Here is a 16,240-nt window from a genome sequence, read left to right on the forward strand (position 1 = left end):
GCCTTTTTATTTTGAAATTGTGGTAATTCGGAGGGAGGGGGTTTACCTTTTCCATTTCACGGGAGGCCCTTGCCTTCCTTCACAGACTCCTGTCTTTTCAAACCAAGACAACACTGTTTGTGGATCTGTTCATGAAAGTTTCTATTGAACTATGGATTTCTTTTCCTTTTGTGTTTAATGAAGCTAATCAGCAGACAGGTGAGAACTATCTAACAAGAGAAACAGGTTTCCATACAGCCATATTTGCTCAGAGGTTGAGACATTTTTAAAGTTACCTCCATATTTCTGCATGAATGGTTTACTTCCATTCCTGGTAACTGGAGGAGCCCCCACAGAATTCATAAGAGCATATTCAATGTGTCTGTAAAGACAGTAACTAAAGTTGAGCATATTTCAAGATTACACACATCACTAAGAAAGCAAAAGAACATGGCAGTAGAAATCAAGGGAAAGCTGACTCCTTGTTGCTGCTGAGATGAAACTAAGGTTCAGCAACTGCAATAGCAGTAGGAAGCAGGATATCTCCCCTTGAAGCTCACCCACACTAGGTGCTGCTCCCACCTCTACTGCTCCTTACTCCAAGTTCACTTAGGAGAGAAAGGTGTAAGGGAAGACAGAATTTGGTGATGAATGATGTAGAAGACTGGTCTTTCACTTGGATGGCAGATTTAAAGGGGTTTTGCCTTGTGGAAGAACAAGAAAGCACGCCTAACACAAAAGGGTCTTTGGCTTTCACCATCACCATGATAGAAAAGCAAAAGAAATCATACATATACTTAGGCACAAGCACAAATCCTCAGTAAGCCAGTGGCAATTTCATATTTTCTTGTGTTCTTTCTAGACAATAGATTCAGTTGTGCAAGACCTCAGCATTTCCTGGCATCAAATTTAGGAATGTCAGGAATTACTGGTGTCAGTGTCACATTTCAGTTGCAGGGCCAGAGTGCTCTGCAGAAGAGCACAGCTCCCTCAGCAATCCTTTCTCCAGATCTGGTAGATGGCTTCTGTATTTCACCATGGACTATGCTCTGCTACCATTTTGAAGACCCAGATCCCATGAAACAGTCTTGCCCCATAAAGACTTTCATGTATTTTGCCATCTTAAAGGGCTTTTTCTTGGAGAATTTCTTTCCAGTGTAGTCATAATGTTTGACAACAGGCTTAAGTCATCCCCACACAACCCAGAACAGGCCATACAACTCAGAACAACTGGCAACAAGATGTGCTCCAATGTTTCACGCTGACAGAAGACTTACCACTCCCCTCCAGCAAGCCCAAGCCAGCACAACACATACAGTGCAAGACTAAATGGCCACCCCAATCTGATGGAGTTCTTGCCACACAAAAACAGTGACCTGCACCACTGGCATGCTCATGCTGTGCAGTCGGAACACAGCTCAGTGCTGTGCCATTAAACAGTTCCAACAGACAGCAAGCACCTTGTTTGTATGGTGTTTTTCTACAGAACCCAACAGAAATGGCCTGAGCACTGCAGCTGCCAGGCCAAAATTAACCAAGAAGGGGATGCTACCACTGAGAGGGTTTCCAGCCTTGTCCCCTTCCTCTGCTCCCAGAATTACTGCTGTTACTTCTTGCATCAGATGACAGAAGTATTCTGGGGTAAAACCTAATTCTCAGTACAAGACCAGTTTCCAGATGACACAGTTCTGCAATAGTGCACAGCATTATCAGGATACAGCTGCTGATCGATCAGTGCCATAAAGCACCATTACTCTATCTTCTTTGATCTCAGATAATTAGGGTAGTATTACCCAGCAGAGTGGGACACCAACACCTCTGCCCTGCATTTATTTGTGTTTTCCTCTGTCCAAGACCTTCCTGGTGTGAACAGGCCCAGTTTCAATACAACAATGGTTGTTGGCACTGCGGGATTTGCTCTGATGTAACAAAGCAATGATGAAAATCTGGTATCAGCAACACCCAGCTTCAGCAGAGAAAACAAAGAATTTGTTAAGCAACTACAGCAATTTGCTATTGGTACAGTCTTACAGGCAAGTTCTCTAAAGCAGGCTGAAGTGCTTAAAATGTGGCCTGTCATTGTGGAAGGTATCAACTCTGGGAAGGAGGGATGGCAGAAAAGATAACCCAATACTGGTGGGGTTGCTTCATCCAGAAGGGGGGAATCAGTAGTAGGAGCTTTCAGAGCTGCATATCCTTTTGCTCCCCAGCCTCACAAGCCACCTCTGCAGTGGACATGAGTGGTTGTGCCTGTAAGTGTGACACCATATGGGTCACAGTCACAGCTGCACCAGGTGGAGGGACCCTTCACTTGCACAGCCCTAAGAACAGTGTATTAGAAACACCAGAACAGCAAAGGCTTCTGCAAAGATATAATGAAATTATATGAAAAGTTAGAGTTCAGAGTCCACAGGGATTCCTTGGCTTCCGGTTACTGGAGAAGATGCAGCTTCCACTGTAGATTTTTATTGAATTTTGGTGGAGTCAGTACTTCTGGATCTGAAAGACAAATGGAACAGATGTCAGAAAAGGGGGTAATAGCAATATAATTTCTTCAAGAGCTGTCAAATACTTTGTTCACTTTTCTTACATCAAAAGATGACGAGAAATCTCTTGACATCTATCATTTCCCTGTAGTGACTGATCACCAGCCTGCACAGGACAGTGTCCTCAGAAGATCTGCTTTCACCAGGAAACATCTGGGCACACCCAGTCCCCTCTCAATCGTTAAGTGTTACTGGTCAGAACGAGGAGACACAGGCACAAAGCCACAACCATTAGTGACACAAAGCAGAACTCCATTCATTCACCTGTCACTGGTCCATTATGCACCACAGTGAGCTGGCTCCTTCTGCAGTGAGTAAGAGACACAAGGCTTTTTCTGAAGCCAGCCCTGGCAAGTGGCAATAGACAGGCTGCATCTATAGATTCAATAGAGGATCTCCCCAGGCAATTTCAGGACTAGCAGGGAAAGAGGATGTAGGACTAGGGGAAAGAGGGAAGACTGAGGAGTTGGGACCACCCTTTGCTAGGTCTCTCAGCTCTAATTTTGTATTCACTGCAAGGACTTTGAGGTGGCAAAGTCACATGACAGACTGTAGCCTGGTCTGATCGGAGGCCTGGCCTGACTGCCAAAGCCAGAGAGAAAAATTCAGCAGGTAAGTTACAAGAAGAACTATCTAACACATTCCTTAAGAAATCAGATTTTCAATTCCCTCACAACAGACTGACATTACACCCATGGAACCCAGGAACAGTTGAAGTATTTTATAGTTTTAAGCTCAAACAGTTTTAGAACACAAATTCAGAACAAAATAAACTTTGTTAAGAAAGCCACAAGGCAGGATGGTACACCATAAAGAAAAGCAAGGAATCACCACAGCTGAGTAACTGGTACAACTGTTGGCAGGTAGCAGTGCTTGGAAAGCCTCCAAGCCCATTAACCTCCCTGACATTTCCTCCCTGACACCCAAACTTAACTCAGACCCTCAACTAACCTTGTACAACAGGAGGCATCATCCTCTTTTGCTGATAAGCAGCCATAATGCTGTTTGCAGTTGAATTGGGTCCCAAGACCTGTAAGAAGAAATAGCCATGTTCCAGCCTGAACAATGCAAGGCACAAACAGGGGGATACCCTTAAAGGAAACTCTGCTATGGTTGCCCAAAACTAGGACACCTCACAGTACAAAGTGGACAGGATTAAAGCGTGATTAGTGTGATCAAAGCCCAGTAATGTCTTAGAAAAGTTAACACAGAGGCAGAAAGAGAGAACTGCTTTCATACAGCTTTTCATGACACAGAACTCTTATCCAGCACCTACTTCTTCACAGCACCATAAAATGTCATGATTCAGCAGGACTGACTTCATTACAGCACCATCAATATTTAAAGTTCTTCTGGGAGTCTTTGCTCTCTGTCACACAGAACAATTTTAATCTGTCTTTAAGAGTCCTGCTAATCAGCAGTTAGGGGGAAGATACTGAGGAACATTTTGTGTTCACCATAAATGCTCAGAAACCACTTATTAGAAATAAAGACTTTTTTACTCTGGAAGGGAACTAACTAAAGTCCTTGTGATTTCCTTATTCTGCATTAAGCTGAAGCTTAGAAGCCTGACATAACCCTTCTTTATGTAATTTACTCCTTATGATTATGGTTCAGACTTAATTGACCACTCCAGTAGCTTTTCACTGCACAAGACCTACTCTACTCCAGTACACTTCTACCATTAGGTCTAGAAAAGAAGGGAGTGTTCCCATATTCTACAAATTGCTTAAGATGGAGCTTATAAAAACAAATCATCACTAGGACAAGGCAACACAAGCCTCAGAAGATCTCATCACATCCAATGTGGCATTCAGTGCAGGGGACAAAGTAGGCTATACATGTTGTACCCATCAATAGTGTACTGACTTGGCAGGTCCTGCCCAGAATATCTACTCAACCTCTAACAGAAAAAAATGCCAGATTTTGAAAGCCATGGAAGGATTCTAGGCTCTCTGCTGGAGAATGCAAAACACTTGATACTGTCTAGTCAGAGTGATAGGTATTGTGGATGAGCACAGACCAGGCTGACAGAGCTCTGCTGCAGGTCTGGAGTCCAGATTTCTGGGACTGAGGTCTCCATCAACTGCAAAACCTCTTCCAGGACTTGCTGCAGTGCCCCAGCTTGCTCATCATAACCAAAGAGCACAAGCTGCTTGAGAAGGATGTGTATCTCTCCTGCAGGAGGGAACAGAAGCAATAAAATAGCAATCAACACAGGTATACTAAATAAACAGCTGCATTTTTTTTTGCTATCAGGACACAGGAAAGAGAGCAGCAACTCAGAAATGGTTCTGTTCCTACTGAGCCCCTACAGCGTCCAAGAACAAAAAGAAGACAAATCTGTAGTGGCACTGAGAAGGCTTCTTTTTTCTGCTCCCAACTTCAAATGCAGAGAGTTCATGTTATTCTGAGCACAGAGGCAGATTAACTAAACCAAGGTCCAACACAGATAGCTGTATGGACCAGGCAGCTTTTCTTTACAGTATACACAGTTAAGAACAAGAAGGGGCACACTACCTTAGCTGTCCTCATCCTCACAAGCTGCAGCATGGATTAAGATCACCAACTGTCCTACCTTTCACAGTCTCAACAGCACGAACACTCTCTCCCAGGACTTCTAGAAGGGCAATATCCTCAAAAGGACTCCCCTCCTTCAGGCTGTATCTCTTACGCTCTGCCTTGCGTCGGTTCTTTGAGGATCGCCTGAAAACAGCATGTTCAGTTACAGTGTGCACAACAGGATTAGCTGTAAGCAGGGTTAAGTCTGAAGGAACATCAACAGTGTGCATGAAACCTGTCACTCAAGTCCTTGCCTTCTCCAGTGACAGACGACTGCATGTAACCTTAGGTGCTCTGACAATGTTTTCAGTGCTATTCAACCAATATCCTTAGTGGTCCAAAACACAAGACAGGAGTCAGGCTGTTTCTCTGCTCCAAAAAGGACTGCTCTGTGTTCCAGCAAGGTTAAAGCATGTCTGCAACACAGAGTAGGAGCTGCTCCAAGCACAAAACAGTGGTCACTATTAGGCAAAGCTGAAGTCCACTTAAAACACTGGTGGCCAGGGTCTGTGCTTGGCTGTGAACATTTTAATTTCTGCCATCTCCAGAGCCTGCTCAGCTTCTAAACAATCACAGGAAAGCAACTTCTTTCATAGACCAGACCTATGTGCATAATGCTCCCAAGCGATCCACACACTCTGATGCTGAATATTAAGGCTGCATTCTCCTTCTGTTTACATCTGGTCCACAACAAAAAAGTGTCTAAAAAGTCCACATTTTCCCCACAGCTGTATTCTTCCACAATTCAGCCAGGGAATTCAGAAGTGGTCCCACAGACTACACCAGCCTGTTACACACTCCACCCCACACTGTAGCTCATACTCTTGAGAGTACTCAAAAACAATGCACACAATCACTGTGGGAAGACATTGGTATGAGATTTAGTAGCAAGTCCCACACACCAAGTGCAAAATCTGGGCCGAAGAACACAAGACATACACAAGCTGTTAATGTTTGAGAGGCTCTGCCTGTGTTCTGTGTCTAGCTTTCTACAAGCCAGCCATTCTGGCCACATGCCCAACACCCATGGGAGCCAGAACCCACCCAGAGTCTGTGTTATCAGCTCCTCTGCTGTTCTTGTTGCATTAGTAGTTTCTGGCTTTTTCTGCTCTTTCCCTTCCAATGAGAGTTAAAATAACCATGAAATGCCTGTAATTAAAGCAGCCATAAGGCACACACAGCTGCAAGGAGGAGCATACCAAGCATGAGCAAGCTAACCTCCTGAATGCTGATGCCAGAACAGTTACTACCTGATTTGAAGGCAGATACCTACACTGATATTCTTGAATTGCTGTGTGTGTATTTGCTGTTCATGTCACTGGCTGTCACAACACTGCTGGTTTCAGAGAAAAGCTCCAATTCTGGGCAATTTGGCACTTCATAATCTGCAAAACATGGTAACAACTGTCAAAGTATGGAAAAAGGTCAGAATTATTTAAAGCTTTCTGATTGATCTGTGCAGCTTGCTGGGCAAAGTCATTCTACCTGCTGGTGTTCGGGAGCCTTATGGCTCCCAACCCCACTGAGCCAGCATACAAGAGGAAACAGTAATTGTGAGGACAACACTGCTCCTTCGCCCTGGTGGGGATCGTGATACTGAGCAGCACAATCAGAAGGATGACAATCTCAGTGCAGCAGATCTGGACTAGGACAGCATTCTGCTTTCAGAGAAATTCCCTGAGCCTGTGTCAGCTGGCAGGTGAATATGCCTATAGGTACTTGGCACTAAGGACATGCTGAGCACTGTCTCACCCAGCCAAGCTGGCACTGTGGAGACAATGCTGTCGTTTTGAAGAGCTTTCAGGTGCATTTTCATTGCGTGAAAGCTGTGACCCAAGGAAGAGTTGAAAATACAAGAGTAACCGCACTCCAAGTATGGAGTGAGGAGGGGTTGAGAAGGGTGCTGTTTTACTGCTGTAGATCCCATTGGAGCTAATGGAGAGCACAGTTCCATCAGAGCAAACAGAAACTGCAAAAAAAAAAAGATCACAGTTACTTATGCAGGAGGAAGTCATATGCACTTCAATACCAACCCTGCAGGTTCTCACAGGCCTTCTCCTTCAGCTCTCGCACCACTTGCAGGCGACTCTTATGGTGAAGAAATGATGTTTTCTGGGAATCTAGGAAGATCAGCTGACTTTTCTGAGCTGATCATTAAGAAAATCAAAACATAAACATTTGTGCAAGAGAAACAGAAAAGCATTTTTTACACAAGCTAGCCTTCAACAAGCTCAGAAAAAAAATCTTCAACTCATAAAGCATGAAAAGGAAGAACAAGCTAAAGAACATTTTCCTGTGAGGGAGAATAAAGCTATCAAATAATTTTTTATTTCCAAAAGCTACTCATCAAAGCTTACAGGACAGATAGCCATTTCCCTGATCCATAGCTCTGCTGCCACATGTGCTTTGGAACAAGGACTGTTCTGCTTCTTCATGGACATGCAGACACAGATCTCTTTGCAGCTTATGACTGTGAGGTCTGGAAAAGCTCAAAGGAGCCTTGTTGCATCCCGGAGTCTTCAAGATGCACCAAGGACAGCCAAGTGCAGCTAACTGAGCAGCATCAATTAGGTGGAAGCAAAGTATCCTTCCATACACCTTCCAGTATTGGAACGCTGTGACTTCCCACAGACCCAGCAAAGATCTTCTTTAGCCTCTATAGCACAGAGAAATCTTAGATTCTTGCACAGACTCACCTTCCAAAATAGCAGGTTTCAAGTTGGTTTCCAAGATATCCAGTCTACCATACTTGTGAATCTGGATCAGGGAAAGAGAAAGTATCATTTAAGGATCTAACCCACACCACATCCCTCTGTTTTTGCACTCTAAAGATGTATTTCCACTTCTGTTATTGTGGTTTGAAATGTCTTACCAGTCTCAAAGCCTCTTCCCAAAAAGCCCCTTCTAAGAGCAGGAGAACAGCCTCTTCATAGTCCTAGAAGGAAAGAGCAACCATGGGCTGCTGCTGGTGTTAGTAATACATGTTCAGATAGAAGTTATTCAAATGAGTATTTCTACACAGCAGTATCACAATCAAGAGAGGAAAACACTACTATGCCAAATACTTTGAGGTGTTGACATAAAAACCCAAATAAGCAAACAAAAACCACAAACCAACTCAGCAAAAAGTTCTCCCACACTAAGGGGAAATCCCTCTGGAACTCTGTCTTCCTTATTTCAGCCCTCATGTTTCGGCTCTCTGAGACAAAAGATTTTCATAGCAAAGCATGGGAGGCTTCACGAGTGGAAAAACTCAGGGATACAGCATTTATCCCCATCCTGCTCACTGCATCACCCAGGCCTGCTCTGCCCTCCCCAAGGGGACCCATGGCACAGACTGTTTTGCTGTCAGCATGCATAGAATCGCATGTGGTGCAGGAGAACAGCGAAAACACAGATGGTGTATCTGACTGACAGATACTGGGCAGTCCTGGGTCACAGGCAGGAGAGAGATGACATTACCTGAGTGTACTGCTCCAGGAGTATGGCTGCCTCTGCATACTTTCTCTGTTCAACTAGTTTTCCTACAAGAAAAAGTGGAGTTTCAGCTTTTCAGAAACAGCTGGATTTTGTGCCAAAAAACTACAAAGTAGAGGAAAAATCCTACTCACTGAGACACTTTCTATCTGCTCACATATATACTCAATTGTTAAATTACAGCTGTAATTTAAAAAAGGCACTATAAAAAAGCATTAAAGGCATGAAGTATTTAAATCACATTAAGTGACAGAAAAAGCAAATACCGGAGTATCCAGCTCTGGAAGACTGGAGTTCCAGAAGCAATACTTCCTCTGTGTTAAGTGGCCTTTCATAAACTCTGCCTCTGAGTAATGATTCTCTTGCTGAAATGAAATTTCTCTTGCTGAAATATACACCAGGTCCACACCACACCTCATGTCTGACATGTGTTAGTGAGTACATATTCTGTGACCAACTACTTTTTTCTCCTTAGGACAACACACAGCTTTTATGTACCAGCTGGTCCTAGCTGCTAGCTGGCTTCAAGGAGAAAACAAGATGCAGCTCCAAATTATCCAATAGCCTTTAAGGTTGATGAATAGGCACAACACCTGCACCAGTGTAGCAGTCAGAGGCCCTGCAAGGCCTCCACGGTGGTCACTAGCCTAAGATAAGAAATGCAGAGTCATGATGAGTGGACCAGAGCTGTCTCTCTTCTGCACTCAGACCCCTGTTATCTCTCTGTAAGGCTATAGGTCGTATTCTCCTCGACCCCAGCCATTGGACAATTCCCAATCCCCCAACAGTGTACGTAAACCCATACCTTTGCCCTGTTTAGGGGAAGAGCTGTCACTGGAACCCTTTGCAGAAGCTGCCAATAAAGACATCTCCGCAGAACTCCACACAGCCTTCACCTCTCACCTTCCCTGCCTCTGCTGAGGCACTTTGCGAGCACAGAGCTGAAATCACTAAGAGCTGGAATCACTCCACAAGTGCTTGCTAAAGTAGCCAGCGGCTCGGAGCTAGCCCAAGGGCCCAGGCAGGCTGTGCCTCATCAGCACAGTGCTATCCGGGACACCTACGGCGGCTGCTGCCCCGGGGGCCAGATGGACCCCCGGGGAACACCAAGCCGTAATACGTGGCAGCCTGAATGGGAGAACAGACATCTTGGTACTCCTGAGAGCAGCATTCCTTCGGGGATCGTTACTGCCTCGGCCCGCCATGACCCTCTGAGGGTAACTTCTCCGTTATAGAAGAAGCTATCTGGAAGAGTTGTCCAATGAACCTGAATATCACCATCTGGGCCAAAATCCTCAGGAGCTGGACAGAGCAGACCACCACCCAGCAGTCTCTGACCCAGTTTCGGCTGAAAAAAGTGTAAGTTTAAAACAGCCTTTCTGCGCGCTTTTAATCTTGGGTCCCCTTTTTGGTTTTTTTTCTTTTTTTTTTTCTCTTTTTCACTGCTGGGGGGGGGCAAGGGAACTTACAGTAATGGGATCAAACTCTAGTAAATTAAAACAATCCCAGAACGAGAGAGATATATATTTACAAATCCTAGAATTCCTAAATGCTAACAACTTTTCTTTCTCTAAAAGCAGTCTTTCAAAAACTAACTTGAAAAAATTTAAAACATGGATCCTTTCTCAGTTTCCAGATGCTAACATAAGCATGATTAATTCAGACTCCTTTTGGGACTTAGTAGGGACAAGAATATATGTTTTTCAAACCCAAGAAGAGTTTTCTGTTACTAAATCCCTGCCTCTCATTCACTACATCGCAAAAAATGGTGGAAAAAGCTAACACAACCAGCTTAACAGCAGCTGAGGAAATTCCAAACTTATCTTCTATAGCAGATCCTCCAAATGCTAATATCTCAGATAACAGTCCTCTCTCTGTCGGCTCAGTCTTTCCGGGGATGGAGAACAGGGGAACCGTGCTGCCCCCACCCACCCTTCCTGCACCTGCGGGGTCCACAGAGCCCACCCATCCCTCCACCCCCCCCATCCCTCCACCCCCACCCCGGATGCAGCAAGCCAGAACTCAGCTTCCTCGCTTATGCAAAACACGGCGCGGTGCTCGCACTGCGCCCCCGCCTCACGCTCGGGTACAATCGCGTCAGTTTCGATCGGGTCCGCCCTGCCCTGCCCCAACACCGCCCTGCAGCCCGCTGCGTCCCCGCCTCTCCCCACCACCACCACGACTCTCTCCACCCCCGTTACCACCCCTACCTGCCTGTCTGCCATGGTGCCAGTGAGTATCTCTGCATCTTCCCTGGTGCCAGCGGCAGCAGCACCCCCCAACCCCACCTCCTCCTCTCCCCCCCTTCTCCCCTGCCTGTATTCTGAAGCGATGCATCCACCTACCCACCCTCAATGCCCCCCTAACGGCAACCTCCCACACTGTCCAATCTCCCACACCCCTGCAAAATGTTGCTCCAACATGCCCAAAAAAGCATAGAGCACCTCCTGACCACACCTCATCAGAGGACAGTGAGTCTGAATCTGACACAGACGAAATTGATCCATGGACTCTAATTAAAATGGAAGCGACTCGGGCAGGGGATTGGGAACTAGCTCAGAGAATTACTGCCTTCCCAGTAAATTATATAAAGGGGAAAAGAGGCGGGGGGGCACTACTAGAACAACGTGGGAACCTAACACAAATAAAGAAATATATACGAAATATAGCCCAAAGAACATGGTAGAAGTTCACATATTTTCAGAAATTTCCTTGAAGCGCTTTTTTCGGCGCATATTGTGGTCCCTCGTGACCTCAAAAACATTGCCAACTGCCTTCTTTCCCCAGCAGAATATATGCTATGGGAAAGACAGTGGAAAAGGCAATTAAAAACATTATCAGACACCTATGCTCAAGATGCAAATAAGCCAGACTTTATAGTCCCAATATATATATAGAAACCCTCTGACCAAGCTAACACCTTACCTAAGGCAGCACTACAAGATTTTGCTATTGCAGCAAAAACCTCATTGCTTCTTACCCCAGATGATTCTATCCCTACCCAGCACTTCTCTAGTATTAAACAAGGAATAGATGAAAGCTTTATCAAGTTTGTAGACAGACTTGCTCTGGAAAAACAGATAGAGAGCACAGAAGCAAGAAAAGAACTGTTGTGCAAGCTTGCTTTGTCAAATACAAACGAACAATGTAAAACAATTTTGAGGGCCTTACCCTTGGATACAGAACCCACCATAGAGCAAATGGTGGAAAGCTGCACACGTCATCTGTCCACTGAAAACACAGTGGCCCAAGCAGTCTCTAAGGGAATTGCAGAAGGAGTTTCTGGTGTGTATGCAGTAGTAACTTCCGAAGACCAGGACTGCTGCTATTACTGTGGGGAATTTGGACATTTTATAAAGGACTGTCCAGACAGGTCACCTACCCGAAACCCCCGTAACACCTACTAAAGACCCCAGAACCAGCAGCGATACCAACAGAGTTCGGGAAACTTCCAGCAGAGCGCGGCCAGGCCCCGCGCAAAGACAGCAAATCAAAAGCCACCCAGATCCAGTCACGTGTCATCCCTGCAGATTCCAGGACACATGGAGAAGATCCAACCCATGGAGAGATACAGATGGGAACACGGCGCCAGTTGGTAACTGCTTTGTCCATTGACTTTAATAATAAGGATATTTATCGTGTTCCCACAGGCAAGCATGGGCCAAAAGGTGGTCCTTTTAACATCTTAATTATAGGGGACACTCTCCATGGCCAGGGGAAATCTTTGTCATTCCAGAGGTACAAACAGTGCACCCAGGACAAGAAATCTCTGTTCAGCTGTGTTGCAAGGACTTACCATTTTTTCTTTCAAAGGGAACTCCTATCGCACAAGCCTTTCTACTCCCAAAGAATCACAGGGAACAGCTTCCTCTAAATCTGACAGTAATGTGGGCACAAGTTGTGGGACCAAGTAAGCCTACCATCGAGTGCGATCTATCCTACAGAGGAGAAAAGTTCCACCTACCAGGGATGCTGGACACCGGTGCGGACGTGACCAACATCACTCGCTCGGAATGGCCAGCATACTGGGGACTACAACCGGTAGCAGGAATGATTTCAGGGATTGGTGGAGCCACAGTGTCCATGCGAAGCAAGCACAACATCCTCGTCGAAGGGCCGGAAGGCAAGCTGGCAACCATCCACCCATTCGTGGTAAGAGCCCCATCACCCTTTGGGGAAGGGATGTTCTATCCCAGTGGGGGACCTCCCTACATATTCCCAATCAGGATTTCTGACTGGGGCCACTGAGGAGCACGCACTACCAGATACACCTCGGCTCACCTGGAAATGCCAAGACCCAATCTGGACTGACCAGTGGCCCCTCTCTAAAGTAAAACTGCGCGCACTACAAGCCCTTGTGGAAGAACAGCTCGCCAAAGGTCACATCGTCAAGACCACCAGCCCTTGGAATTCTCCAGTCTTCGTACTGCAAAAACCTGGGACGGACAGGTGGAGGCTCCTCCATGACCTTCGCAAAATTAATGCGGTACTCAAGGACATGGGTGCCCTCCAGCCTGGACTGCCTTCACCATCGATGCTGCCCCGAGACTGGACACTTGCCATCATAGTCATTAAGGACTGCTTCTTCAGCATCCCGCTGCACCCCCAGGACGCTCCACGGTTTGCTTTCTCCGTTCCCTCTCTTAACAGAGAGGCTCCACTCAAAAGATATCATTGGTTTTATCTCCCCCAAGGACTAAAAGTCTCACCTACCATACGTCAGTGGTACGTTGCTCACATCCTGTCTCCTGTTCGGAACCTATTTCCAGATGCAATCATCTACCACTATATGGATGATATCCTGGTCTGTGCATCAGAAAAAACTTACTTAGAAAAAGCAGTTAAAGGGACAATCGAAACCACAGAAAAAGCAGGGTTCGAGATCCGTGAGGACAAAATACAATACACCAACCCATGGACTTATCTTGGATTCCTGATCCGAGAAAGGACAATTGTACCCCAGCAACTTGCTATCCGAGACGACCCAAAAACCTTGAGAGACTTACACAGTCTGTGCGGATCCATCAACTGGGTACGCCCCTTGTTAGGAATTACAACAGAGGACCTCGCTCACCTGTTCAACCTTCTTCGTGGCAACGAAGACCTAGACTCTCCATGCACGCTCACAACAGAAGCCCGAGACACCATCGCCAAGGTCCAAGAAGCCCTGTCTTCACACCAAGCCCATCGCTTCGAGCCCAAGCTGCCTTTCCAGTTCGTCATCCTCAGAAAAGCACCTCGGTTCTATGGACTGATCTTCCAATGGGATCTTCAACTCCGAGACCCTTTATTGATACTGGAATGGATCTTTACAAATAACCAACCTTCAAAGACAATTACCACCTTCCAGGAAATAATGGGACATTTAATAAAAAAGGCCAGAACTCGCCTCCGCTCCCTTGCTGGGTGTGAGTTCACATGCATATATTTGCCACTAACCACTGGGGATCTGGAACATTTGCTCCAGACCAATGAAAACCTCCAATTTGCCCTAGACAGCTATACAGGCTAAATTTCCATTCATATCCCAAAACACAAACCTTCTAATGCAGTCTTTAATCTGACCCCAAAATTAGTCCAAAGTAAAACACCTCTCAAAGCTCTAACAATTTTTACAGATGGCTCAGGGTCATCCCATAAGTCTGTAATAACTTGGAAGGACCCTAAGACTCAAAACTGGGAGTCTGATATCCAAATAGTGGAGGGATCTCCACAGATTGCAGAATTAGCAGCTGTTGTCAGAGCCTTTGAGAAATTCAAAGACGAACCCTTTAATCTGTCACAGATTCTGCATATGTTGCAGGTATAGCTATGAGAGCAGAACATGCTCTTCTCAAAGAGGTTTCCAACCCAAAGTTACATCAATTGATTTCGGCACTAACACGCTTAATCTCTCACAGAAAGAAACCTTACCATATAATGCATGTGAGGTCGCACACTGATCTCCCAGGTTTCATCACAGAAGGAAACAGGAAAGCGGATGCATTGGCCATGGCAATAGAAACTGCTAACATTCCTGACATCTTTGCCCAGGCAAAGTTGTCACACGCATTTTACCACCAAAATGTACCAGCCCTTATTAGAATGTTCAAGCTTTCAAAAGATCAAGCAAAAGCTATTGTCGCCACATGCCCAAACTGTCAGAATTACCAGATACCATCTATGGGGACAGGAGTCAATCCCTGAGGACTGAACAGCTGCCAGCTGTGGCAGACAGCTCACTTCACACCTTTTGGGAGGTCAAAATACGTGCATGTATCAGTTGACACGTTTTCGGGAGCAATATTTGCATCAGCTCATCCAGGAGAAACGACACAGCACACCATAAAGCACTTCCTCCTTGCATTTGCTACCCTGGGAGTACCAAAACAAATCAAAACAGACAATGGACCTGCCTATACCTCTCGAAAATTAAGAGAGTTCTTCAGTGAATGGGGAATAGAACACGAGAAAGGCATACTAGCAAAACCCACAGGACAATCAATCATGGAAAGGACACATCAAACCCTCAAAAGAGTCCTCAATCAGCAGTGAAGAGAGACAGAAATCATATCTCCAGTTGAGAGACTTTGCAAGGCTCTCTACGTTATCAATTTCCTAAATGGTACAACATCAGAGCCTGACCCGCCAATACTTCTCCACTTTGCAAATACCACCCAAGCAAAGCTCACTGAGAAACCACCAGTGCTAGTGAAGGACCCGGAAACACATCAAATTTCTGGGCCTTTCCAGTTGATTTCTTGGGGTAGAGGGTATGCATGTGTTCTACTACCATCTGGTCCAAGATGGTACCCAGGAAAAAACATAAAGCCATACCTAGGCACTGCAAACACTACTCCCACAAACAGCGACATGAATCCTCCGGAGTCAAATACAAGACCTCCTCAAAATCAGACAAGTTCTGCCTGGAGACGAAGACGTCGCCGAATGTCCACAGACAGAAAAGACCATCCCATCATGCGACAGCAGACAAAACAAAGTGGAACAACATCTGCTGTAGCAGTTAAGCCATAAGCTAGAAACAGCCTGAACACAAATTGTTCTCTGAACTATATGTTATTACCCCTTTGTTTACCCTAAAAAACCCTATTACTTTCCCTTCCTAACTTGTTAACTCTTACCAAAAACCTCTAACCTTACACCCACTCCCCCATCCTTAGCTTATAGAAGAAAAAAGAAAAAAAAAAAAAAAAAGGGGGGAGGGAAGGGAAGGAACAAGGGAGAAAACCCTCTCCTACCACCATAAAGATAACAAATGTTGCTTATATTCCCTATCAGAAGCCCCATCCTTATCCAAAGATGAAAATTATCTCCATTGGTGCTGTCCTCACCGCTGCCTGGATGCTCTTCAACGTACAGTATGCCTACGGCTGGATTAGCCCACAGCCTAGCCACAATGTTTTGGGTAACCTTAGTGAAAATATTAAAACAGGCTAACATGTGCTTATCCATGCGAAGCATTGATAACCCACTTTCCACATGTTTAGTAGGGATTCCATTCGTAGCAGATGATTGGCCCGTCTACAATTTAGAGCTTCTCCGCACCACAGGTAAGAGACCCAACATGGTAGATACTTGGGACGAGTGGACAAAAATGTTGCCCAATGCTCAAGAAGAACCCCAAGAATTGGACCTGTTGGGGTCCTCCAAGGCAACATACTGCGTCAAATTTTACT

At 45.5% G+C, this 16,240-nt stretch overlaps 1 protein-coding gene across 3 annotated transcripts in view; it reads right to left on the reverse strand.

Annotated features, from left to right (window-relative positions):
* Positions 1-1,946: 1,946 nt before the first annotated feature.
* The window catches only part of ELP1 (elongator acetyltransferase complex subunit 1), a 40,225-nt gene continuing 25,931 nt past the window's right edge, over positions 1,947-16,240 (reverse strand). For 2 of the 3 annotated variants that reach the window (XM_054002937.1, XM_054002936.1), the window contains exons 28-36: positions 8,550-8,611; positions 7,960-8,022; positions 7,784-7,844; positions 7,121-7,234; positions 6,361-6,472; positions 5,104-5,231; positions 4,549-4,703; positions 3,477-3,555; positions 1,947-2,478 (exon numbers count right to left, since the gene is read on the reverse strand). In XM_054002937.1, coding sequence (XP_053858912.1) covers positions 2,411-2,478; positions 3,477-3,555; positions 4,549-4,703; positions 5,104-5,231; positions 6,361-6,472; positions 7,121-7,234; positions 7,784-7,844; positions 7,960-8,022; positions 8,550-8,611 — 842 coding nt within the window. In that variant the 3' untranslated portion in view covers positions 1,947-2,410. The other variant, XM_054002938.1, reaches the window with a different exon arrangement.

Source organism: Vidua macroura, chromosome Z (genome assembly GCF_024509145.1).
Source record: "Vidua macroura isolate BioBank_ID:100142 chromosome Z, ASM2450914v1, whole genome shotgun sequence".
NCBI classification, from domain to species: Eukaryota; Metazoa; Chordata; class Aves; order Passeriformes; family Viduidae; genus Vidua; species Vidua macroura.